Consider the following 27,597-nt stretch of genomic DNA (forward strand, 5'->3'; position numbering starts at 1 on the left):
TTTTCTTTCTATGTGGGAGACATTTAAAGTAGCTTGTTAACAAAAGTAAATTGTGTCCTTGAGTATATAATAAAGTAAAATTATATATTTAAAAGGACTATCTCATATGTTCATTTAGTAAACCTATTTTTGAGTATTTACTCTCTTCCAAATATTGCATAAGCATTAGCAATAACATGAGTGAGACTTTAAGTTACTTATTCATTTATTTATCAAGTAATTACTGTCTGCTCTGTGCCAGGTTCAGTACTAGGCTGTGGAAGTACAACTGGAAACAGTATAGAGATGGTCTCTATACTGCCGTGGCGTTCATGGCACTTTATGTTAAGAGAGACAGACAAGTAAATTGGCAACTAAAAGAGAGCATACGAAACGTTATGAAAGAGAATTATTGCAAGGTCCTTCATGTTCTCCAGAAGAGGGTAGATCAGCACATTTTTGTTTGCAAATGACTGAACCCCCCAACTCAACTGATTCAAACCAAATAGGAAATTTATGAGCTCATGTAACTACAGAGTCAAGGATAAAACTGATTTCATATGCAGCTGTATTCAAGGCTCAGCAAATATCAGGACTTGAGCCCTCTTCTCTCTTCTCTGTTTTCCACTGTGTTGGCTTAAGTCACAAGATCCATATGGTTAGACCTAAGAAGTCTAGTATCACATCATCACAACCCCAAACCAAGCAGAAGAGAAGACTTCCTATTCCAAAAGCTCAAAGAAAAATTTTCTGAGTTCCTGCTAACCTGATGCTGACCATATGCCCATTCCAGAGTGAATTACTAGTGACAGAAAGAAGAAATGTTCTAACTAGCTTCCCTTTAGTTAAAGGCAGCATCACAAGACCAAAAGTGGGGAAAGAGTGACTGCCTAAATAAAAATAAGGATACTGTTATCATGAGAAGAGCAAGCAGGTCCTAGAAGATAGAGTGGCAAATGCCCGTTGTACAGGGAACCTAACCCATACTTGGAGAGTTAATGAACACTTCACAACAAACCCTAATCTGGTATCTGAATGCTAAATGTGAGTTAGCAACACAAGAGTTTTGCATGTAGAGAGCATCCTAGATAGAGGAAGAGAAGTGAAAGCAGAATTTAGTAAAACTGAAAAATTTAAAGAAATTCCATATAGTGAGAGAGAAAATACAGGGTAGAATAGTGAAAGATGAAGCTAACAATGTTAGCAGGGATCATAGCATGGAAGGCCTGATAACCTGTGCTAAAGAGGTAGGACTTTATCCTGAGAACAAAGGAAAAAAGCCTTTAAGTAATTTTAGAAAGAAGAATGATGTAACTGAATCTTTATTTTAGAAAAGTCACTTTGACCACCATGTATAGACTCGATTGAGAGATTCTTATTTGCTCCCTCAGTGAATTACAGGTAGATTTGGAAAGAGAAAAGATTAGAAATATTTTGAAATGAATGGAAAAGGGAGATTTTGGTGGGAAATACTTATTTCCATAGAAATATGGCTTTAAAGATATGATTTTATTTTTTAGGGCTTTGAAGGAAGTATTTAAAAATCTGTTTATAAGAGGCGTTAGTCATTATGATCGTCAGCTTAGAAATGACATATTAGTGATCACAACAATTATATCTCAAAATCCTGGGGCACCAATGATTGTAAGTATAAATCAAATTGCATTTTAATTTTAATTGTGGAAGCAGTGGGTGTAGGGAGGAGGAAGGAGTCCTAAACGGTGTAACATTTATGTGAAAGTGAAAGTGATTTAGTCATGTCCCACTCTTTGAGTGACCCCATGGACTGTCCATGAAATTCTCTAGGCCAGAATACTGGAGTGGGTGGCCTTTCCCTTCTCCAGGGGATCTTCCCAACATTTATGTACTTGATTATAAATACCAGGTTATATCATTATGGTCACCAGTATACTTGCACTCTGCCAATTCTTCTTTGCATCCCTTTGGACAGCTGAGATCTTCCTCATGTACTATATAATTTACTCACGTATTTACTACTCATGATGTTTTTCATCTCTTCCTGATGATATGAGTTTCTAACTGTTACCATCTCTTTCACCCAAAGAACTTCCTTCACCATTCCTTGTGATGCAGATCTGCTGACTGCTAGCAACAAATTTTCTTAGTTTCTTGTATCTTAGAATAGCTTTAATTAACTTTAATTCTTGACATCTGTGTTCACAAAATATGGACTTCTAGATGCAATTTTTCTTCTATTTCAGCACTTTAAAGATATCATTCCACTGTCTTCTGGCCTCCATTGTTTTCTATAAGAAGCAGTCATTATTTCAAATTGCTGTTCTCTGTAAAATGCATCACTTTGTCCTCTGTTTTCAAGATTTTCACTCTTTTTGGTTTTCAGCAGTTTTACTATAATGTGCCAAGATGTGATTTTTCTCAGTATTTGCCCTGGTTGAGATTCATAAATCTTCCTGAATATGTTATTGTTGTTCAGTAGCTTGCTCATGTCTGACTCTGCAACCCCATGGACTGCAGCACGCCAGGCTTCCCTGTCCTTCACCATCTCCTGGAGTTTGCCCAAACTCATGTCCATTGAGTTGGTGATGCCATCCAACTTCTTATGCTCTGTCATCCCCTGCTCCTCCTGCCTTCAATCTTTCCCAGCGTCAGAGTCTTTTCCAATGAGATGGCTCTTGGCATCAGGTGGCCAAAGTATTGGAGCTTCAGCTTCAGCATCAGTCCTTCCAATGAATATTCAGGGTTGATTTCCTTTAAATTTACTTATTAACTTTGATTTAAATTTCCTGAGTATGTAAATATAAGGAAAAACCTGTCATTCAGTGGCTCAGGTGCTAAAGAATCTGCCTGCCATGCAGAAGACCCAGGTTCAATCTCTGGGTTGGGAAGATCCCCTGGAGAAGAGAATGGCTACCCATTCTAGTATTCTTGCCTGGAGAATTCCATGAACAGAGGAGCCTGGAGGATTACAGTCCATGGGTCTCAAAGAGTCTACCCGACTGAGCAGGTAACACTTTCACTTTCACTTGGAGAATTTGAGACCACAATTCTTTAAATATTTTTCCAACCCCATTCTCTCTCTCCCGTCCTTCTGAAACTGACTATACTTATGTTTAATTTCTTTGATATTATCCCACAGGTTGCCTGTGATTGCCTCTGTCTTCTGGTTCTTCAAACCACTAAGATTACAGGTTTACCCTGAATTTTAGCATCTCTTTAAGGTGCAAGGGCCTGGCCTCAGTCTAAAAGTCATTTTTTCGTTCATTACCTACATAGCTTCCTAGTCAAGGCTGCAATATGTAGGTGGACCTATGTTTTGTGGAAGCCCATGGTCAGTCAATAAATTCTCATTAGCATCCTTGCAAACTTGGGTGAATTCCATGAATGTGAATCAACAGATATAACATCTTCACATTTTAAAGAAAACAGGTAGATCTTAAAGTAGTAGGAATATATAGTTGCAAGCTCAAAAGCCCAAAGTTTGTCTTATAAATTCTTCCTAATGTACAAAGTCCACCTAGAATATCTCTGTCAGGAATGAGTTCCCTCATGCTGAAATGTTTGCAGTTCTCGTCATTCTTCAGGGCTTATTGGGTTAAATAGGAATTGTTTGTTTTCTCTTGACCAAGACTTTCATATATGAGAGTGGTTGATGTCAGGATGGGGAGCTCGGGGGTATTAAGAAGAAAAGCTGTTGAAAATAACTATTTTCTTTCCTTCTTTTCTCAACTGAAGCTATGGAATTACCTAAGTAACTTGTAGTAATACATTAGTAGGTTCCTAACAAATTTTAAACAGCATCTTACAAAATATTCATAGAATAATGTAAAATATTTCTTAGGACCTACAAAGTTAAGTTTAATATTAAATAAATTACAGGCTTATCTGGCTATATGCTTTTATTTTCTTGCTTTCATCCCTTCCTACTATTAGTGCTTTATGAATTCAAATCAATGACAAGGAGAATGTGACAAATATACTTAAATATTAAGTAAATATGGGAATCTGCAACCTAATTTACATATAATTAATTCATCCATCTGTTTCTTTTGTGTATTTTTATTAGGAGTCTGGCTTTACCAGGGATTTGATATTATTTGCAACATTTAATGAAGGTAAAAACCATAAAACTTTCAAGTTATAATTATCTTAATATGTCTTACACATCATTTCAGCTTTTATTTTCCTTTTCCTTTTTTTCTCCCTCACAGTTAAAAGTCAAAATCCTTTGGTAAAAGGTCTTAAGCTTTCTAATTCCTATGAAGATTTTGAGTTGAAGAAATTGCTGTTTAATATAATTGTGATCTTATGTAAAGATTTATCTACTATACAGGTAAAAAGTAATCAAAACAAAAATTAAAATTGTCTCACTGTGTAGTGTAATTTTTTAAAAGTCACAGCTGCAAATCTTTCATCAGCCCATATGTTTACCATACTACTACTACTACTAAGTCACTTCAGTCCGACTCTGTGTAACCCCATAGATGGCAGCCCACCAGGCTCCCCGCCCCTGGGATTCTCCAGGCAAGAATACTGGACTGGGTTGCCATTTCCTTCTCCAATCCATGAAAGTGAAAAGTGAAAGTGAAGTCACTCAGTCATGTCCGACTCTTCGCGACCCCATGGACTGCAGCCTGCCAGGCTCCTCCATCCATGGGATTTTCCAGGCAAGAGTACTGGAGTGGGGTGCATTGCCTAAGTAACAAACTCTTATTCACTGGAATTTCACCTTTTCAAAATTTTTCATATCTATTAATGAATAGTGATTTTACCTAAAATAAAATCAAACAAATCAAGGAAAAGCAGGAGAACCTGGGAGATTTATTTATATATTTAGAGCTGCTAAAAAGAGAACATAATATGGAAGGCAATCCATATAGGCCCACCCAGCCTAATAGTCTCTCTGACCATAGTAATAAGGGATGATTTAATGCTAGAAGAAATTGCTCATCTCTGTGATGCCCATTTCAAGCCCTATGACCCTGCTTTTTCTCCACACAAATCTAACCTCTTTGTATACACAGACGCACATACACACATATATACATACACTCGGCCTTCCCTGGTGGCTAACACAGTAAAGAATCCACCTGCAGTGCAGGAGACCTGGGTTCAATCCTTGGGTCGGGAAGATCCCCTGGAAAAGAGAATGGCTACCCATTCCAGAATTCTGGCCTGGAGAATTCCATGGACAGAGGACCCTAGCGGGCTGCAGTCCATGGGGATATACAAAGAGTTGAAATATGAGTGACTAACTCATATATATATATATATATATATAAAAGCCATGAATTATCTTAATACTTTATATCCTAAATAAAGCATGATGTAATTTGAAGAACACTGGAAATGAATTTCAGCCTATATTATCACCTACTTGCTATATGACCTTGGCAAAGTCACCTGAACTTTCTGAGGCTCAATTCCTCCTTCTCTTGTGAGACTAAGATAAAGGCTTTGTAAAAGGTAGTAGAAAAAAAAATAACTACTTACTAACAATTCCATCTGTTTAGTTAATAGTACATTAGTTGAAATTTCATTTTAGTCTTAAAACTCAAGTTCCAGGGGGGCATTCAGTCTATTAACATCATTAGTAATAATATAAAAGTGGTATAGTATGGTGATTAAGGCTTTAGTCAGGTAAACTCGTTTCTTTGCTTTCTAGTAATGTGATCTTGAATAAGTATTTTAGCTTATCTCAATTCTAGTTATCTCAATTGCAAAATAGAAAACATACCTATCTCATGAAATTATTATGAGGATTAAAAGAGCTATGAAAAATTTTTGGTAATGACACTTTGAGGAATAGACCAAAAAATGCTCAGGAAAAAGCCTGTCTTTACAGTTATAACTTTATTATTCATATCAAAAACATGTACTCTGTAGAACCTAAATGTATTTTCTGAAGTGCCATATAGAAAATCAATAGAATGTGTTTTATTATTACAATGGAGTATCATATAACTATTAAAATGACAGATACAGAGTCAAATGGCACAAAGACTATGGTAAGTTACTTAAAGCACAGATGTAAGCAATGGAATCAATCAATTTTTTTGTGTCATATGTTTGTGTTTGTGGCTCAGTAGTGGTAGTGATAATGAATATGTGTACTATTACTTACAGTTCACAGAGTATTTCAAAAAAATTATTCACTTAATATAGCAATGCTAGAACTAATAGTTATTTTTGCTTTCTCAGTTCTAAATCTTGTGCCCTTTCCATGTGGAATAATATAAATTTCAGAAAAATTCATAGATGCTGTTGTGAAAATGTCTTTGTAGAATAATGCCAGATGAAAAGAAAATTGAATAGAATATAGCACATGGTGTGTTACTATCTTTTGAGCCATAAATATGTATCAGTTGGAATCAACTATAATATTAACTTGATTGTCATATTATCATAGCATTGCACTTTTTATTTTTATTGAAATCATGGATTCAATACAAACTAGATAGAGTATTTGTAAAAGTTCTGTTAGCTATGCTTAAAAATTAGCCATAGTCATGATCATAACTTCAGACAAAATTGATTTCTTGAAGTGTATAATTTCTTAAAGTATACAACTCAAATATACAATTGAGTTTCTAAAAGGTTTCTTTTTTAGAAAAGCAAGGAAGGCAGAAATAACCACCAGCTTATTTGCCCCAAATTTTTGACTCTTGTGGTTTTATGATAAGCAGGAGCTATGTTATAGCAGTTCTACAGTTATAGATACTGCATATATAAGTAATATAGGTTTTAAAATGACTACTTATTATGTATGATTGTCAGCCATAGAGTGCATAGCCCAGAAAGGGGGATCATAGTGAACGGTTGTTATTATTGAGTTTGGGTTTTGGTTTTTTAGTTTTTGGTACTTAACATAGCTTGGAATCTTTAGGAAGGAAATATTTTGAAATCATCATCAATAATACATCAAATTGGAAATCTTTTATTAAATTTCCTTAAATTGTTTTAATTATGTCTCTAACATAGTACTTTTGCCTTTCTCGTAGCTATTAATTGATGGCAAAGTTATTTTGGCTTTGTTTACCTATGTTAAAAGGCCTGAGAAACACAAAATACTTGAATGGTCTGCAGCACAGTATGAAGAACTACAGCTGCACGCAATTGCCACTTTGTCATCAGTGGCTCCTTTTTTAATAGATGAGTACATGTTCTATAATGGAAATGCTCAAGTCCTTGAATTTCTAGCATGGTGTGATAATGAAGGTAAGTGGGCTTTCAGATTCCTGTCAAAATTCCAATTTACACATTTCAACTGAATAAAAGTGAAAATGAAGTTGCTCAGTCATGTCCAGCTCTTTGCGACCCTATGGACTGTAGCCCGCCAGGCTCCTCTGTCCATGGAATTTTCCAGGCAAGAATACTGGAATGGGTTGCCATTTCCTTCTCCAGAGAATTTTCCCAATCTAGGGATAGAATTTGGGTCTCCTGCGTTGCGGGCAGACTCTTTACCATCTGAGCCACCAGGGAATCCTTCAACTGAATGGTGGTATACAAAAAGAAATACAATTAAAAGGAGAACTAAAAATGTTGATCTGACCTTCGGTGATTTTAATATATTTAAATTCTGTTTAAAAAAAAAAAAGTCTGAGATTTCATTTAGAGTCAGATGTTAGTAAATGTTAGCTATACCTGATGCATACCTTTCAGTAAAAGAAATCATTCATTTAAACTGATTTAAATTTTTTGTATTATTAGACCTATCCAATAATTATACTGTCCTATAATATTGTAATTAGTCATTCAACAAATATTTATTGAATGCCTACTAGTTACCATATTTTATCTGCTAAAGAAACATTTATGTTCAAAATAATAAAATCCTACCTTCATGGAGCTTCAAATCTAGATCTCTAGCCACATATTGCCTGCTAAATTAACAAGAGCCATAATTTATATGACTGTTTCATCTCAATTCTCATAATTCTTAGAAGGGAAATAAATATATTCTTTTAAAAAATTTATAAGGAAGATATTGCTTTCTTTTCTGTTAGTAACTTTGCTTTGAAAATAATTTTACATGGTGCATTTTTATTAGATCAGGACTAGCACTCATTTATCAATGAGGGAGAGAAAACTATGGCTTATTTTTATTCTCTAGCTTTTAATATGATGAGTTATTAAATTTAGTCATGTTAAATTCAGTTCAGTTCAGTCACTCAGTCGTGTCCAATTCTTTGTGATCCCATGAACCACAGCACACCAGGCCTCCCTGTCCATCACCAACTCCCAGAGTTTACCCAAACTCATGTGCATTGAGTCGGTGATGCCATCCAACCATCTCATCCTCTGTCTTCCCCTTCTCCTGCCCTCAATCTTTCCTGCACATTAAATAAGACAATTCTCCTGCATCTGCTTTATATCATTTATATTTATAGAAATCTATAAGACCAAAAAAAAAAAAAAGCAAAAGGTAATGCTGCTTAACCAAAGGAAGCCTGATGGCTAACAGTTATTGAGTATCTACTGTGAGGTAGGCCTCAACCCTTTCAACAATATTAAATCATTTAGGCCTCAAAACAAATCTAGGAGTTATAGGTTCTGTTATTAGTCCTGTAGCTCAGTAGATAGAACTCAGTCAGAGGAGTTCAATAACTTGTCGCTTTCAAATATAAGTAGCAGAGCCAGGATTTAATACAAGGAGTCTAGTTCCAGAACGCACATTTTTAAACCTATACACATTACTGCGAATAGTATTTTGAACTATTTTTTTAGCACCAAACAAAAAGATACCTCTAAAAGAAACTTTCTAAGAATGCATATTATATCCAAGAAAGAGGACTTGTCTTGTTACTTATCAAGACTGACCTTAAAGCTATAGTAATTAAAATTATATTGTACTAGACTTGGAATAGACCAGTGAAATGGAATATATGGGAGGTGGGAATTATCAGAGATGATATTGCCAATCAATGAGAAAAAAATAGTGCTTGGGCAGTTGGCCCTCTGTGAAAAAAATAAAGATTAGATCTTTTCAACTTGTTTTAAAAAGCTAATTGCAAAATGAACTAAAACCCTAAATGTGAAACACTGTAAAAATCTTAGAAGAAAACATGGGAAGGTATCTCTATGATAACAGGGTGAAAAAAGATTTTTTTAAAAAACAGAAGAGCTTAAACTATTTATAAGAATATAAAAGATTATTAAATGTATCAATTACTGTAAAACAGAAATATCTGTGCGACAGAATGACAGAATCTGAATAAGATAACAATTTACAAATTGAGAGAAGATATTTATTCACCCCTCTGACTGATAAACAATTGGAATTCAGGCTCATAAAGAACTCTTAAATATCAAAAAGAAAATAACTCCGTAGAGTAGACAAAGAATAAGGTTTGCCAAGAAAATTCTTCAAAAATTTTGGAGAAAATCTCAAATTAAAAAAAAAAAATTTAAAAGACACTCAACCCCAGTGCACTACAGAGGAAATGTAATTGCTCTGCAAATTAAGATAACAGTGAACTACTATTTCACACTTAATAGATCAAGGAAAAAAATCTATTTCTTATACATTGTATTCATATAACCACTTTGGGAAACAGTCTGGCAAGGTGAGTAGAACTCCATGTGGGTGTATCCTACAGGATTCTGGTGTCACAGGCAAAACATTTCTTTGTGGGAACAAGAGGACATGAACTAGAATGTTCATCCTAGCAGTTTGTACTAGTGAACAGATAAAATGTTATTTATAATGTGGATGTGGAAAACAGTTAAAACTGAGTGATCTAGATCTACTTGTAACCATGTGAATAATTTTTAAAACATAATGTTGAGTTAATAAAAAAACAAATGACAAAAGATACATGCAATAATGATACATTTGAGTAAAATTTAAAAACACATACAGGAAATAGAGGAGAGGAATCGAAATCACATTTACTTCCCTAAAAAGGAAAACCCTGAAGTATGACAAAATTTTACCATCTCTTTAAACTTATATAGACAGAAATAATGTATAAATTTCTTGATGTAAACTAAACTATTAATATTTTCCTACAGATTCCTTCTTTAGTCATGGTAACAGTTTTCATGGTGCGGGTGGCCGTGGCAATAAGTTTGCCCAGATGCGTTACAGTTTAAGACTCTTGAGAGCCATGGTCTACCTTGAGAATGATACTATAAACAAGGATCTGTGTGAAAAGGGAGCAATTCAGCAACTAATAGGTAAAAGATAACACGTTTCTGTCCTGATGAAAGTAGGATTTTTATAAATTAGAAATTTTGTTTGAAATGTTTTTCTATACATTTATTTTGTCCAATAGCTGACAAACTCCTGAATATTTCTTGATTTTTGTTTCATACTATTGGTATAAATTAGTTTGTCTTTACTGAAACATCATGATTACTTATCCTTTAAACATGTGTTTATTTAATTCGGATATGGTTTCATTTAGGATTATCTTTATCCTTTTTTTAATGGACTATTGTTATGTTTCATTCTTTTAGTAGTAAGATCACCACTTTTTGGCCAGACCTTTTGGAGTCATTTTAAAAGAGGAAAACATTACATTTTCCAGTGCATTTGACATACCAGAACACTGGTACACTGGTGTATTCAGAAATTTACATAGGCTTTCTGGTGTGAAATATCAGGATATCCTTAATTTTTAACTTAGATTTGACAATGCTAAGTCACTTTATCCCCAACATTCATACATGTGAGCTCAAAATTGAGCTCAAAATTGAGTTCTCAAAAAATTGAGAACCCCTAAAGTTAAAACTTTATGCCTTTTATTATTAAAAAATAATAAATAGTTCTCTGGCCCTAACCTTTCCTGACTTTGAGAAGTAAGAGTTATATTAGTCATACTCAGGTTCAGTGACTACCACATGGGTAAGTGACATAATTTGCTGGATGTCAGTTAATTATAAATGCTTACTCAAAAACTTTCTTGTCTGTTAAGACAGGTGCCCACTCTTCCATCAGTAGTGAAAGTCACTTAGTCATGTCCTACTCTTTGTGACCCCATGAACTATAGAGTCCATGAAATTCTCCAGGCCAGAACACTGGAGTGGGTAGCTGTTCCCTTCTCTAGGGGATCTTCCCAACCTAGGAATTGAACCCAGGTCTCCTGCATTGCAGACAGATTCTTTACCAGCTGAGCCACCAGGGAAGCCTGAATTGGGGTGGTACCCTCTAATATTATTATAAATAAACAAAGTGAGGATATTGAAAAAAGGGGCTAGGCAAAAACATTCACGTTATTGATGAGTTTACTTAGGATAACCAAACCTGAAAGTAGATTTTATCTCTTCTGTGCACGTTTCATTATGCAGAACTCAATGTTAGGGCCCCAGCCTAACAGGATGAATACAGTTTTCCATATATCCAGGAAGAAGTCTTAATCTTACCTGGGTGGCAAATGGGGAAGGAGAAGCAAATAGCAAAGGTTTTTTTCTTCTTAGGACCTTATCCCTTTAACTTGAAAGAAGCTGATCTTTATTATGTGAGTTCCTAGTGGTAAGGATCTTCTCTTACTGAGTCTAACAGAGGGCTCCATAGTAGTAATAAGCTCAACACATAGTAATTGCATTGTAAACACAAATGTTTATACACCTGTTGTTTAGGCACTGATGTCATAAATATGTATAGAGCAGAACTCCCAGGACCTTGCCTTAATGGAAACAAAAGGAAAGATATATGTCATAGAAAGATAGTATGAGTTACCCTGCACCATCAGTAAAGCACCTAGTGAGTAATACAGAGAGTAAATGGCAGAAGGTAGTTTTCAAGGCTGGGCAATTCTTAACAGGAAACTTTATGAGTTAGGGTGTGAAGGTAAGGCTGTTTCAAGAGGAAAAAAGAGAAAGAAATGGCCTTTCACACAAGGAGACAGCATGAGCAAAGACATGAAGCCAAAATATACATGATGGTTGTTGAGAGAGAGTTTAAGTGGAGTCAAAGTTTTATGAAGATAAATAATTTGAGATAAAGTTAAGTGTTTAGTCAGATGCCAAGCTAGAAAGAGTTTTGAATGGCAGATAATAATAGAGTTTGAACTTCATCCACTTTAAGCACGGGGAGCTATCAGTAGTTTGGATTAGGGAAGTTATATATACAATGCTATTTTAGAAAGAGGAAATATGAAAGAATTATATCAAATGATTTAAAACAGGACACGGGGAGGGTAAATGTAGGGAGTTAAAGGATAAATATTAAGAAAATAATTCAGCATTAACATAACATTTATTACAGATAACAGGGAAAGTGACATACCCGTACACAGATAGGAAGAAGAGGAGTTAATCTAGCAAAGAGAAGCAGACCTGAGGCAAGCCAAGCTGGATTCCTAGAAGGTGTCCTAATAAGAGAACATAGGCCTTCTGTCCATGGCATACCTTTGCCCTGGCCTCCAGCACACTCAACTAGCCTTCCTAGACTCTGATCCTTTACCTGTAATTCACCATAACAGGACCAAGAACTGTCCCTTCAGGGGCAACTATGGAAATAGGCTATAGTTTCCATGGCCCTTTTACTTTGAAACATAGCTCCACACCTTGCTGTTAATGCTAATTCCCTTTGATTCACTTTAAGTGAAGAAAAGTGACTTTTGTTCCTTATATAAAGTTTAAAGGAGAAGTCCTTTTCTGAAGCAAAATGTTCTTGTGAATGACATTCCATCAGTGTAAGTGACTATTTTCAAGTCTTTTAAAATTTTGATTGGAAGCAAGGGAGAACTTTTAAAGGACATAGGAATATTGCTACCTAAGTTGTCAAAGATGCCTTTGGGTAGACATAATTAGACAACACAGAAAGAAATAACAGAAATAGAAAACATACTTAGGGCACTCGTCCACCTTTACTTAAAGTTGACCCTGTTAATCATAAGGATAAGAGATGAGGCAAGATAAGATCAGTATTTTGGTCATATTTTTGCAAAGGCATGTGTCTTTGCCTCATGAAATTGCATATTTTTAAACAGTTTTGTTTTCTTGATGAAGTGTCAGGTTGTGAAAGGCTGCTTTTAATGATATTCAATTAATTATGTACTAGAAATTATATATATATATATATATATATATATATATATATCAGAATACTGATTGTATTGAGAGCTCAAAGAATCCATTTATCATCTGTCTACAGCTTCTAGGAAACCATGCAATGAAAATAACCCTTTTAAAAAGAGTTCTAGTTGAAATTTTGTAAGAATTTCAGAACAGTAATTGATCAAAATAAAAATGCAGTGTTCAGTAACTTTACATTCTTTAACTTTCTTCAAATCAGGAATCTTTAAAAATACAATAAGCAAGTATAATGATAAGGAAGAGGCCATTCTTCTGGAAATTCAGTCTGATATTTTACTTATATTGTCTGGTCTTTGTGAACATCATATTCCTGGAAAGGTATGTATGCCTGTGAATCAAAGTTTTGTTCAGATCTTTCAATCACATAACATTAGGAACTATTTCTTAGTAAATGTCCATAAATGTTGGTGTTTTTTAATCTTAAGAAGATTTAATATTCTTTTTATAATTAGAGTATAGTTACATACAGTATATAGATCTTAAGTATATCATTCGATTTGACAAACATCATGCATTTAACCAGTATCCTAATTAATATATAAAATTTTTTCTGTCTATAATTCTTTCATGCTGCTTAGCAGCCATGCCCCTACTTGCATCTAGGCAACCCACTGTTCTGGTTTCTGTCTTCATAAATTAGTTTTGCCTGTTCTTCAACTTTATATGAATAGAATCACATAATTATCTACCCTATCAGTTCTGGTTTTTGTCACCCAGCACCATGTTTCTGAAACATATCTATGTTGTTGCATATATCAATAATTCATTCCTTTTTATTGCTGAATAGTATTTCATTGTATACCAAAATTTGTTTCTCTATCGCTTGGTGATAAGCACTTGGGCTGATTCCATTTGGGACTACTATGTTTAAAGCTTTAATTAAGGTTGCTGCACTAGTCTTTTTGTGGGAAAAAAATGCTTTCATTTCTCTTTGGTAAATACCTGGGAATGCAACTGATGAATCATAAGCTAGGTGTTATGTTTTGAAGTAACTGGCAAATAGTTCTCCAAAGTGGCTGTACCATTATAAATGCCATTTTGTGTTTGAATTGGATTCATACCTAAAACTAAAAGTTAAAAAAGAGTTTAATTCCTTTTGATCTTTTTAATGCCTTAGAAAACTCTGAGTCTCAGAGATTAATAACTTATATAATAATACAGATTTGGAAAAGTAAAAATTAAAAATTATGAAGGCTTCAGTACAGTGATTTGAGGGAGAAGCCAAAAGAACAGTAAATACATACTTAGCTCCACGCTTTTGTGAAACTTCTTATATTCTATCATCTTGTGTCTATGTTCTTCTAGAAAATACTCATAGTCTTGCTTACTGGGACCCAGAATAGAATAATAGGACTATAAGAAAGATACTTAGTATGGGACAAATATTAACTGGTAATAACTTTATATAAATTATTAAAAGTTTTAACTGCTATTGATTATTTCTCTCTTGGAAACATTAGAAAGTCTTCCGTAATAGAATTTTAACCCCTTAAATTAGTTGTTGCTATCTGGGACTTATCTGACATTATGTTAGACTACATTCACTACAGTGTGAAAAAAAAAAAAAGCCATGGGACAAGTCTTATGGTTTTTTTTTTTTAAAGAAAGAGAAAGAGGAAAAATATAAATGGGGATTAAGTTGGCATATTGATTGGTATCCTCTCTTAAAAAATGACCAACTTTACAATAATTTGTCTTAAGTTCCTGAGAAAAGTGAGTAAAAATTAAAAAAAAACTGTATTACTGTACTATTTTCCTTGCTGAGATAATCCCATGGACAGAGGACTCTTGTGGGCTACAGTCCATAGGGTCACAAAGAGTTCATGACTGAGAAACTGAGCATGCCCATACACACTGTTTTCTTAACAATGTTGTATTTTCCTAGTTGAAAAGTTTTATGGGATAAGATGAAATGGGAAAGGAAATGAGTATTTGTTTATTTCAAGAAATAACTGTAAATAAATCTCTTAGGAAATTTTTGGAACTGGAGGAGTGGATATAATTCTTCATGTAATGAAAACAGACCCCAAGAAGTTACAGAGTGGATTAGGCTATAATGTACTTCTTTATAGTACACTAGACAGCATTTGGTGAGTATGGCTGTACCCACAGTAAAAGAAAATTACCTCTCTAGCTATGCATCCATTTTGTTCCCTCAAAACTGCAGAAGAAAGACAAGCCTTTTTCTTTTCAATAGTCCAAAAATAATACTTACAAGTATACCTTGGAAAGTAGTCTTATCCATCACTCACATATAAAAACCATTCTTGTATCTAAACTTAGATCCTTATATTTGTGATTTGAATGCTTTCCATTTTGGTCTGGCCTGGGAAAACACAAGCATCTACTGTTCCTCATATAGTATTCTTCATATCCTTTTGAAGGATATGAAGACTCTTGAATTCCTCATTCATCTTATCTTAAAGAGTTGAAAACCAATCATTAGGTATCTCCTAGTCAATATTATTTCCCAAAAAGTTTAGCATTCCAAAGGGCAAATAATAAATAAACTGCTTTCTTAACATCAATTTATGAAATTTTGTCTTGGGGGAAATTACTTGAGTTTCATATATCATTAACACTTATACATTTCTTTTGTTCTGTTTGGGTGGAATTCATGAGAGCCACACCACACACATTTGTTTAAGAAAAAAAAAAACCCTCATGACTAGAGTGTATGTAGAATATTCTACCAATAACAGCAGAAAACACACTTTTTAAATCACTGTAATATTGTGATTTATAATTTTAAAATTTATATTTGGTCCATTTCTAGTACAGAACTCCCCAAACTCTTGTAATTTCTTAATAAGAGCAATGGGAACATCTTTTATTACAATATTTGGTCTTTTATTTTTAGTTCCTATAATACTTTCAGAGTAATAAAGATGAAAGTAGTATCTTTCTTTATCCATAATAAGCCCCTTTCAACTACATCTGAATTTATAGTACTAAGGTGATTTTTGGAAAGCCCCTAGGTAACCACAGGATGGGAGCCTGGTTGCCAGGGAAGTAACTATATAGTTACTTAAAGGTTGTAACTTTCAGCTCCACCCTCAACCTCCAAGGAGGGAAGAGAGACTGAAAATTGAGTTTAATCACCAATGGCCACTGATATTTCATCAGTTATACCTACGTAATGAAGCCTCCATAAAAATCCTAAACAATGAGATTGAGGAACTTCCACATCAGTGAACACGTGGAGTTGCTGAGAGGGGCATGGAAGCTCCAGGCCCCTTCCCTATATACTTTGTCTTGTTCATCTCTTCCATCAGGCTGTCCCCAAGTTATATTATTTTACAGTAAACTGGTAATCTAGTAAGTAAGCTATTTTCCTGACTTCTGTGAGCTACCCTACATCTGATTGGTCAGAAGCACAGGTGACAACCTGGACTAAAATCTAACTTTGGGAGGAGGAAAGCACCATAATCTTGTGGGACTGAGCTTTTAACCTGTGAGACTGGATGCTAACTCTAGGTAGTAGTTTCAGAATTGAATTGAACTGGAGGATAAACCAGTTGATGTCCACTGTGAATTGAATAATTGTTTGGTATAGAAAAAACCTACACATTTGGTGGCCATAAGTGAAGTATTTAGAGTAGTTTTGAGAAGAGACACAGAGATTTTTGTTTGTTTGTTTTACAAGCACATGTGGCACATTCTCTAGGGTAAGTCATGTACAAGGTCACAAAACAAGCCTAGACAAATTTAAGAAAATGGAAATCATTCTTTTCTGACTAGAACTGAGTTCAACTAGCAATCAATAACAAAAGGAAACCAGAAAAGTCCACAAAAGCATAGAAATCAAACAACACACTTTAGTATAACCATTGGGTTGGAGACAAAAACAAAAAGGAAACTAGAAGATTTCTCAAGGCAAACTAAAGTGAAAACACAACATACTTAAACTATTAATAGAAATATACAATCTACCAAGACTGAATCAAGAAGAAATAGAAAGCCTGCACAGATCAGTAACAATAAAGAGATTGACTCCATAATCAAAAACCTCCCAACCAAAAAAGTCCAGGTCTGGAGAGCTTCACATGTGATTTTTATCAAAAATTTAAGTAATACTAGTCCCTTTTTTGGCTTCCCTGGTGGCTCAGAGGTTAAAGCATCTGTCTACAATGCGGGAGACCCGGGTTCAATCCCTGGGTCGGGAAGATCCCCTGGAGAAGGAAATGGTAACCCACTCCAGTATTCTTGCCTGGAGAATCCCATGGATGGAGAAGACTGGTAGGCTACAGTCCACGGGGTCGCAAAGAGTTGGACACGACTGAGCAACTTCACCTCACCTCAGTCCCTTTTAAAGTCTTCGAACAGATAGGAGAATAGAGAACCCTTCGAAACTCATTTTATGAGGCCAGCATCAACATAATATCAAAACCAGATAAAGACATCATTAAAAAAAAGAGAGAACCGGGAGATCCCTGGCAGTCCAGGGGTTAGGACTCGGTGCTCTCACTGTCTTGAACCTGGGTTCAGTCCCTGGTGGTAGAACTAATATCCTGCAAGTCAAGCAGCGTGGCCAAAGAAAGAACTACAAACCAATATCCCTGATGAGCATGGAAGCAAAGATGCTCTGGAAAATATTGGACTGAATCCAACAGCACATTAAAAGGATTATACACCATGACCAAGTGGGACTTATCCCTGGAAAACAAGAATAGTTCAATATATCCATATTAGTCAATGTGATACACCACATTAATGGAATGAAGGACAAAAATCACACAATTATCTCAATGTATGCAGAAAAAGCATTTGACAAAATTCAACACCCTTTGATGATTAAAAGCTCTCAGTAAATTAGGTAGGGAAGGAATCTACCTCAACACAATAAAAGCTCTATGAAACGGCCACAAGTAATATCACACTGAATGGTGAAAAGCCAAAAACTTTTTCTCTAAGATCTGTACAAGGCAAGGATGCCCACTCTTACCACTTTTACTCAACATAGTACCATAAGTTCTACTCAGAGCAGTTAGGCAAGAAAAAGAAAAAAAACATCCAAATCAGAAAAAAAGGGTAAAGTTTGCATCTGTTTGCAGATTGCTGCTGCTGCTAAGTCGTTTCAGTTGTGTCCGACTCTGTGCGACCCCAAAGACGGCAGCCCAACAGGCTCCCCCATCCCTGGGATTCTCCAGACAAGAGCAGATTACATGATCTTAATATGTAGAAAACACTAAAGACTCCACCAAAAGACTGTTAGCACTAATAAATGAATTCATTAAAGTTGCAGGATACAAAATTAACATACAAGACAATTGCATTTCTATATACTAGTAATGAACTATACAATAAAGAGGAAATTAGAAACAATCACATTTATAATTTCTAAAAATAAAGTTCTTAGAAATCAACATAAACAAGAGGTGAAAGACATAGTGGTACAATCACCATGGCAAACGATATGGAGGTTCCTCAAAAAATGAAAAATAGAACTACCATATGATCCAATAATCTCCCCTCTGGGAATATATCCAAAAGAATTGAAATCAGTATCTTGAAAAGATAGCTGCATCCTGGGTTCTATGCTGCATTGTTCACTGTGAATAATTATTCACTATTCACAATAGTAAAGATACAGAAACTACACTGATGTTCATCAGATTAATGAAGAAAATGTGTTATGTACATACAGTGAAATATTACTCAGCTTTAAAAAAGGAAATCCTACCATTTGCAACAATATAGGATACATTATGCTAGTGAAATGTCATTCAGAGAAGGATATCTCTTATACATAATTTCTCTTAAACACAGCATCTAATATAGTCAAAAGTATAAAAGTAGATAATAGTATGTAGTATGATGGAGTATGTAGAATGATGGAGCGAGGGAGGCATGATGTGTCGTTCAATGGATATAAAGTTACAGTCATACAAGATTAGTAAGTTCCAGAGATGAGATCTGCAGTATAACACATTGCTCATACTGCTTTAGAATAGAGTGGCTACAGTTAAGGTAAGATGTTGTGTACTTAAACATTTGTTAAGTGAGTAGATGTCATATGTTCAGTGGTCTTATTCCCCACCCCACCCCCTGAAAAAAACACCACCAACAAAAACACACAAAAGGATATAAGGAAACTTTAATAGGTGATGAGTGTTTTTATTACCTGGATTGTTATGATAGCAACACAAGTATTTGCATATGTCCAAACTCACCAAATTATATACAGAAACTATATACAGATTAAAAATTCCAATTATACTGCAATAAACATGGGGGTAGTAGGAAAACTCTGATGAATATTACTTTCCAAAGGATAAAGTAACTAGATTTATCTCCTGGAAATTCTCTCATTTTATACAGAGCTGGAATACTCAACTCTCTTCCAGATAAACATGGGCAATGGGGCTAATCAACTATCTAGTTTCTTTTTTACTACAGAGAAGGATATAGTGATAACATGATAACCTGATCTTTAGTTTCAACAGCAAAGTCTTATTGACCAAGGTGCTGTATTAAGCATAGTAAAAAGTTCAGACATGAGTATTGAGTACCATCCTTGCTATATACCAATATATTGGGATTCAGTGGTTACTGCAGAAAATGACTTGATGTTTTATCCCTTTTTATTTGATATCTCATAATTATACTAAGATGAAGATAAACGACTTTATCTGTGTCTTTTACTAGAGCACAAATACCTTTGTATACCTTCAAATACCTTTGTATAATAGATTAGTAATAAATAAGTTGGACATGAGTTTTAGCAAACTCTGGGAGATAGTAAAGGACAGGGAAGCCTGGTGTGCTGCAGTTGATGGGGTCACAAAGAGCTGGACACAACTTAGTGACTGAACAGCAATAACAACAAAGTTCGGTGTTTAATTGGTAATACCAGGCATCAGATCTTTTTCCCTTTCTTAGAAACTTAAATAAGAGAAGTTCTCATCTATTCCTTTGCATCAGGAAAGGACTTTAAATATTATCAAACACTTAGTTCTATTGAGGTATCATATTTCTCCTTCATTCTGTTTATATGATACATCACATTGTATTTCTTGAATAAGCCTGAAATGGTTATGGTGTATTATGTCTTTATTTTTTATGTTGCTGGATTCAATTAGCAAATATTTTTAGATTTGGGGAAGAGAATACCATGTTAATGTAAGTTTAATATTTCTTTTTTATTGATATTCCCTGAATAGTTTTGGAATCTAGTTTATTTTGACCTCAGAAAACAAGTTTGGAAGTATTCCTTCATTTTATTTTCTCTAGAAAGAGTTTGCATAAGATTGTTTTTATATCTTTCTTAAGTCATTTGTGGAATTCACCAATTAAGTTGTCTATGCCTAGAGTTTTCTTTGTAGAAAGATGCTAAAGTATAGGTTTCATTTCTTTAATATGTATATATCTGTTAAGATTTTCTATTCATGCATAGGTTCTGATGTCTTTTTATAGGGATTTAGTTATTTTGTCTAAATTTTTGTTATTTCCTGCTATGTGAGCATTTATAATCTCCTCTTAGTATTTTTAATGTCTGTAGGATATAAAGTGATACTTTCTTTTCCTTTCTTGGTATTAGTCATTTCTGCCTTCTCTCTTTTTTCTTGATGGGTTTCATCAAGGTTTTCGACATCAATATTATTAGTCTTTTTAAAGAATCAATTGTTGCATCATTGTTTCTATGCTATTTTGTTTTTCTATTTAATTAATTTTGTGGAATTTTTTTCATTCAGTTTTATCTCTTCTATTTCTTGAGATAGATGCTAGGATCATAGATTTTTCAACAGTTCTTCTGCTCTAATATATCCATCTAAGGCTGTAAATTCTCCTGTGAAGTCAACAAGGCTCCATATGCTCTTATCATTAAATTCAAACTGTTTTCCAGTTTTCATTGTGATTTTCTTTTCAATCTTTAGGAAATTTAGAAATATATTATTTAATTTCTGAACAGAGAAGGATGTTCTATTTTTTTCTCTTATTATTACAATAATGCTATCAATTAAGGAGGCAAAAGACAGGCCATGATAGGCATGAGAGAGTTACTACCTCAAAAGTGGGAACAAAGTAAGTGTGACTCATACCCATAGGTGGTAAAACTTGAAAGCCCATGAGTGAAAGAGGCCAAGCTGATGGCCTTTATGTACCAATCCTCACATCCGCCACCACACACAACCACATCACAAGACAGCCAGCAGAAACAGGTCTCTCTCTTTTTTTTCCCCAAGAGGGAGCCATGTTAAATAATTATCATATTATTATTGAATCATAGATAAATAAATAAATACCACATTAAATAGAAAAGAGATTTCGATTAACCCCAGCAGGCTTGCCATTCCTGGGAAGACTAGAGGGAGATTGGGCTCAATTTACCACCACCACCAGCAGCGGCTTGTTCAGCCCATGTCTGTTGCAACCCAGGAAAATAGTGAAAGGAGCCCTGGCAACAACTTCAGTCCCTCACTCAATGAGGCACTTCACAGCAGGCACTTCAGCAAATAATCTCATGCCAAGATAAGATGTAATTAGAAGCAATTTTAAAAAGCAAGTATTTCAGGTATGCCAGCACTGTAAAAGACAGTAATGAATAAAGCTTGAAGAAATAGTTCATAGAGCAACCAGAGAAGACCTTAGGAATAATTAACATTGGGAAAGCAAAGGAGAACATTGCATCTACAGAAAATAGGCAGTAATGAAAAACAATTGGGATTAGTTTTTAAATAGTTGAAATTAAACTACACTGGCAAAGTCTCTTCAAAGTTCAGTTTTTAAGCAAAGAAATAAACTGATTTGAGAGAATGAAGAAAAACATTCTTTGAAAAGATATTTTTGATAGAAATAAAATCACAAATTGAATTTACCAGTAAAGCCTTGTTAAGTTATTACCTTCCTTTTTATTTAAGGTGCTGCATTTTGGGATGTTACCCCTCAGAGGATTACTTTCTTGAAAAAGAAGGCATATTTCTCCTTTTGGATTTATTAGCAGTAAGTACAATAACTGTTTAACAAAAATTAAATATGTCTTTATTAGGTCTTTACAAACTGAGTATCACAGAACACTACTCTGTGATTAAATGTGCCTCCAAATAGAGTTTAAATGTTTGTTTTAAACAAAAATCCCTCTTGGAGTTCCATAATGTGCATTGGTGTAATAAAGAGTCTGAAAGTTCCTCCAGTGAAGAAATTGGTTTACTTAGATGAATGTTCCCAAACACATGACAGCAAGGAATTTGTTTTATGTGGATTTTCCCCCACAAAATTAAAGAAACAGCTAGACTACTTCAAAGTCAATAATCATTTACTAATAACTTCTAGCTTGACAAACAAGGAAAAATCAACATTTAAAAAAAAAAAAAACCTGTATGATTTGTAGGTAATGTGAAGACTAGTGTGTCATAGAATGATCCAGAAAGGCTGAGAATGACAGACTCTCATTTATCCTTACAGTATTCCCCTCCTAGCCTCAATAAGTGGGTCCATAGTTAATATAAAGAAAAAGTATACTTTTGTTTCAGTAAAACTCTGAGAGATATTCTCATGCAGAGTTCTAGGTATGTCACTGCCTGTGATTGCCACCATTCTTGATATTATTAACAGAATAACAAACCTTTAACTTAGCAAAGATACTAAAGTTATTTGTGTCCTTTCATCTCTGTGAAAGAAAATTAGTTGACACTAAAGATGATAGCAAGCTCATTAGATATAAAACACTACAAACAAAAAATAAGTAATAATTTTAATAATAAAAATAACCCACCTTGAATGAGTCATAAGCAGAAACCCTTTGAAAGTTCTGAAAATTGAGCATAATACAGAGGATGTATGCATAGCTCTACTTAGGCAGTCCTAAATGACATTTATCTCACCATGTTCCTCTGACTAGAGTATGTCTAGAAGCACATGGTCAGTGCCAAGGAATTCTCAAAGCTACAAAATTAATTTGGCATATCTTCCTGAAATGTAGCTTCTACTTAATATTTGGAAGTGAGGAATGATATTGTGTGTGTGTGTGTATGTGTGTGTGTGTGTGTATAGTAATTAAATTTTATTTTAACAATATATAGAAGACTTAAAAGACATTTCTTACTTATATTCATTCTCCTTCACCATTAGGGTTTCTGGATGGAAAGATATGAAGACTGGTAGGAGAAGCCTTATAGTACAGTGACTGTGAGCACAGACTGGAATCAGTCTGATTGAGGCCTCCAGGAGTTGTTAGCTGTGTAACTTTGACAAATTATTTAACATCTCTGTTACCAATTTCTTCATCTATAAATAGAGATAACAGTATTATCTACCTCATGCACTGTTGCTAGGATTGTATGAGTAGTTATGTGCATGTGTGTATACATTTACATGCAGTGGTTTGAATAATTCCTGACACATTTTTGCTGTGTCTTCTTGAATGCAATTATTAGATTGTACTTAATGTAGATTAAACCAACCAAGCTAATTATAAATTACAAATAATTTTAATGAAGTTTCTATATAAACTTCAACCATTGACATTTGCCTCCCTCCTAATAGTGAAGTATGTCATAGTAGTTTTAGTTGTTAAGTCATATCTGACTCTTGTGACTCCATGGACCAGGCTCCTCTGTCCATGGGATTTCCCAGGCAAGAATACTGGTGTGGGTTGCTATTTTCTTCTCCAGGGAATCTTCTCAATCTAGGGATCGAACCCATGTCTCCTATATTTCAGGTGGATTCTTTACCACTGAGCCACCAGGGGTTCCCAAAGTGAAGTAGAGGAATAAAAAACTAACTTGATTGAGGATTGTGATTAATACAATCTGTTAAAATATTTATTTGGTGTGAAATAATAATTGCTCATAAACGTTAAATATTACTGAGAGTTTACTATGTGACAGTGTGTGTGTATGTTAGTCACTCCATCGTGTCTGACTCTTTGCGACCCTATGGGCTGTAGCCCTCCAGTCTCCTCTGTCCATGGGATTCTCCAGGCAAGAATAATGGAGTGGGTTACCATGCCCTCCTCCAGGGGATCTTCCCAACCCAGTGATTGAACCCGTGTCTCCTGTAGCTCCTGGGAAACCCCATATAAGATAATAACTCTCTAAGTTGCTGGGAGAAATATCAATAACCTCAGATATGCAGATGACACCACCGTTATGGCAGAAAGTGAAGAGGAACTAAAAAGCGTCTTGATGAAAGTAAAAGAGGAGAGCGAAAAAGTTGGCTTAAAGCTCAACATTCAGAAAACGAAGATCATGGCATCCGGTCCCATCACTTCATGGGAAATAGATGGGGAAACAGTAGAAACAGTGTCAGACTTTATTTTGGGGGGCTCCAAAATCACTGCAGATGGTGACTGCAGCCATGAAATTAAAAGACGCTAACTCCTTGGAAGGAAAGTTACGACCAACCTAGATAGTATATTCAAAAGCAGAGACATTACTTGCCGACTAAGGTCCGTCTAGTCAAGGCTGTGGTTTTTCCTGTGGTCATGTATGGATGTGAGAGTTGGACTGTGAAGAAAGCTGAGCGCGGAAGAATTGATGCGTTTCAACTGTGGTGTTGGAGAAGACTCTTGAGAGTCCCTTGGACTGCAAGGAGATCCAACCAGTCCGTTCTGAAGGAGATCAGCCCTGGGATTTCTTAGGAAGGAATGATGCTAAAGCTGAAGCTCCAGTACTTTGGCCACCTCATGCGAAGAGTTGACTCATTGGAAAAGACTCTGATGCTGGGAGAGATTGGGTGCAGGAGAAGGGGACGACCGACGATGATATGGCTGGATGGCATCACGGACTTGATGGACGTGAGCCTGAGTGAACTCCGGGAGATGGTGATGGACAGGGAGGCCTGGTGTGCTGCGATTCATGGGGTCGCAAACAGTCAGACACGACTTAGTGACTGAACTGAACTGAACTGAAAGCAGGTAATATTATCCATAATTTAATTAAACAGGAAACTGATAATATATGTAATTCAGACAACAGGTTACATGCTTCTTTTGCCATATTCTATTAGCAGTATACTGTAAGAGTTTCTCAACCAAAAATATTTCACACAGAAGCCATGATTGTATGGACACCTCTGCTCTATTTGGACTTCTCTATACCTAAATTTTAGTTTGCTGAAAACTATTTGTAGAAAAACAGGAAATATGCTTAATAAGATAATTTTTCTTAACTGCTGATATACTCTTTTATGGTTGCTGAGTTTCAGACTACAAGATTATACTTCATTTTGATTTATTTTCACATGTGACTGCCACTTGGAGTTACTATCAGTTAGTCTCTTAATATGGAGAAGGCAGTGGCACCCCACTCCAGTACTCTTGCCTGGAAAATCCCATGGACGGAGGAGCCTGGTAGGCTGCAGTCCATGGGGTCGCAAAGAGTCGGACACGACTGAGCGACTTCACTTTCACTTTTCACTTTCATGCATTGGAGAAGGACATGGCAACCCACTCCAGTGTTCTTGCCTGGAGAATCCCAGGGACGGGGGAGCCTGGTGGGCTGCCGCCTATGGGGGTGCACAGGGTCAGACACGACTTAGCAGCAGCAGCAGCAGTCTCTTAATAATAATGAGGTTACAGCGAGGATGAGTCTTAACAAACTTTAATAAACCAGGTAAATTAAAAAGATCTATAATTACAGTCTTATGTATAGCACAAATGACCTTGCTCCACTTAATTTCAATATTTCTTTTTCATATTGAACTAAATCAATGACATTTTTGTTCAGGATGTGTTTATGACTACATCAAAATTATATTCAATCTTTTTATTTCTATTTTTTAAAAGTCCTTATTGTTTGAAAATGAACTCATTACGATGGTATCTATTTTAACAGGAGATGGTCACAAATCATACTTAGAGTCTTGATTTTATAAGGCAATCATTTAGGAAAAAACCTACTGATTACCGCAAATATTTCTCTTTTAAAAGACAATAATTCTTAAAATATTTATTTTTTTATTTAAAAAATATTTATTTATTGAAACATTTTTCTTCCTCTGTTTCCTTGCAAAAGTTGAACCAAAAAAAATTCTGCAATCTAATACTTGGAATAATGGTTGAATTTTGTGATAATCCCAAAACTGCGGCTCATGTCAATGCTTGGCGAGGGAAGAAGGACCAGACAGCTGCTAGTCTTTTAATTAAATTGTGGAGAAAGGAAGAAAAAGAACTAGGAGTAAAACGTGATAAATATGGGAAGATTGTTGGTAAGTGTATTTGTAATTGTTTGTAGAAATAATTAGATCTGTATTTCTAAGAAGAGACATTAGGAAAGTATGGGGACTTCTACCTCTTTGTTTAAAGTTCTTTTCACAGGGGTCTGCAGATTAAAAGAAAACTAAGTAAATTAGTAGGTTCATGTTTTTATAGAATATTTTCAGGAAATATTTGATTATATTCTTTAACTTGGAAAAAAAACTTAACAGGACTTACTGAAGCATTTTATTTGGGTTATCTGTTTTTATAAGTATATTCAATAATATTTCATTTACCAATAAAATCTGAGATATAAGTAGAGTGCTTAAGAACAATTTTTATAGTATTTTGTACATTTCTGTTGATTCTCATTTATAGTTTACTTTTTATGTAAAGGAGGAAACTTTTCTAAATAAAAATAAATCAATGGTCATAAATTTAAGTGACTAGACTCTAAATTAATGAAGTTTATAGTATCAGAATTTATATTTCATTTATCTATTCTATAGTGCTATATTACATTTTCTATACTTCTTATGATTCTTATTATAATTTTATGTGTTAGTATGGTTTATTTTTAAGTGAAAATACTTCCCCTTTAACTCCTGGTGATTTCTCTCTTCAATCCATTTTTATTATTTCTAACTTCTAACCCATAACATCATAAAATAGTTTTTATATTTATAGGATAACATACAGGAACCAAAAGCAAATAGGAGATTAAATCATTGTTAAACTGACATGTTCACTTTCTGGATCTCAAAATTAGAAAAGTTTTTTATGTGAAAGTTTCATGTTTAAAAAAGTAATTTTGTGAAATTTTTATACTTTACATAAATAGTAAAAAATTAAATTTTTCCAACAGAATGGGGAAAAATTGCTGATTACTTATGTTTTTAAAAGAGTAATCATGTATCAGGCAGTACTATATTCTGTTAGTATATTTTATGACGTCTAGACTAAAATCTTAAAATTGTTAATTTACTACAATTTTTATCTGTCCTTTCTATATTTTTATGATATCCAATGATTAGATACAAAGAAACCTCTATTTACTAGTTTTCAAGAGGAGCAAAAAATCATACCACTGCCTGCTAACTGCCCAACTATTGCAGTTATGGATGTTGCTGAGAATATCAGAGCAAAAATTTATGCTGTGTTGGGCAAACTGGGTAAGAAGTTACTTGTCAAATTCTAAAGAGCCTCTCTTTCTTTACTGAGTATTGTGAATTGATTTCACTTTGGAGTCCATTTTTCAAACATGATGAATAAAAGTCCCTTTATATAGACAAATGCATGTTCCATTGTTATCACAATGCAACCAGCTGCCCCCTTGAGCTCTGGATTTGGGGGAAGGCATCAGTATTTTTTAAGCTCCCCAGGCAATTCCAGAGTACAGTCAGGATTAAAGACAGTTAGTTTAGATGATTAGACTTAAATACTAGAATTCTGAATCA

General features: G+C 34.7%; 1 protein-coding gene across 13 annotated transcripts in view; it reads left to right on the plus strand.

Annotated features, from left to right (window-relative positions):
* CFAP69 (cilia and flagella associated protein 69) overlaps nucleotides 1-27,597 on the plus strand; it is a 91,204-nt gene that overhangs the window by 25,517 nt on the left and 38,090 nt on the right. For all 13 annotated transcript variants that reach the window (XM_012176940.5, XM_027968682.3, XM_027968681.3 and 10 more), the window contains 10 exons: nucleotides 1,500-1,623; nucleotides 4,025-4,073; nucleotides 4,170-4,291; nucleotides 6,960-7,176; nucleotides 9,973-10,137; nucleotides 13,202-13,320; nucleotides 14,974-15,092; nucleotides 21,864-21,945; nucleotides 25,959-26,151; nucleotides 27,175-27,312. In XM_012176940.5, the coding sequence (XP_012032330.3) occupies nucleotides 1,500-1,623; nucleotides 4,025-4,073; nucleotides 4,170-4,291; nucleotides 6,960-7,176; nucleotides 9,973-10,137; nucleotides 13,202-13,320; nucleotides 14,974-15,092; nucleotides 21,864-21,945; nucleotides 25,959-26,151; nucleotides 27,175-27,312 (1,328 nt within the window). The remainder of the gene's footprint in view (nucleotides 1-1,499; nucleotides 1,624-4,024; nucleotides 4,074-4,169; nucleotides 4,292-6,959; nucleotides 7,177-9,972; nucleotides 10,138-13,201; nucleotides 13,321-14,973; nucleotides 15,093-21,863; nucleotides 21,946-25,958; nucleotides 26,152-27,174; nucleotides 27,313-27,597) is intronic.

The sequence above is a fragment of the Ovis aries genome, chromosome 4, assembly GCF_016772045.2.
Source record: "Ovis aries strain OAR_USU_Benz2616 breed Rambouillet chromosome 4, ARS-UI_Ramb_v3.0, whole genome shotgun sequence".
Lineage (NCBI taxonomy): Eukaryota > Metazoa > Chordata > Mammalia > Artiodactyla > Bovidae > Ovis > Ovis aries.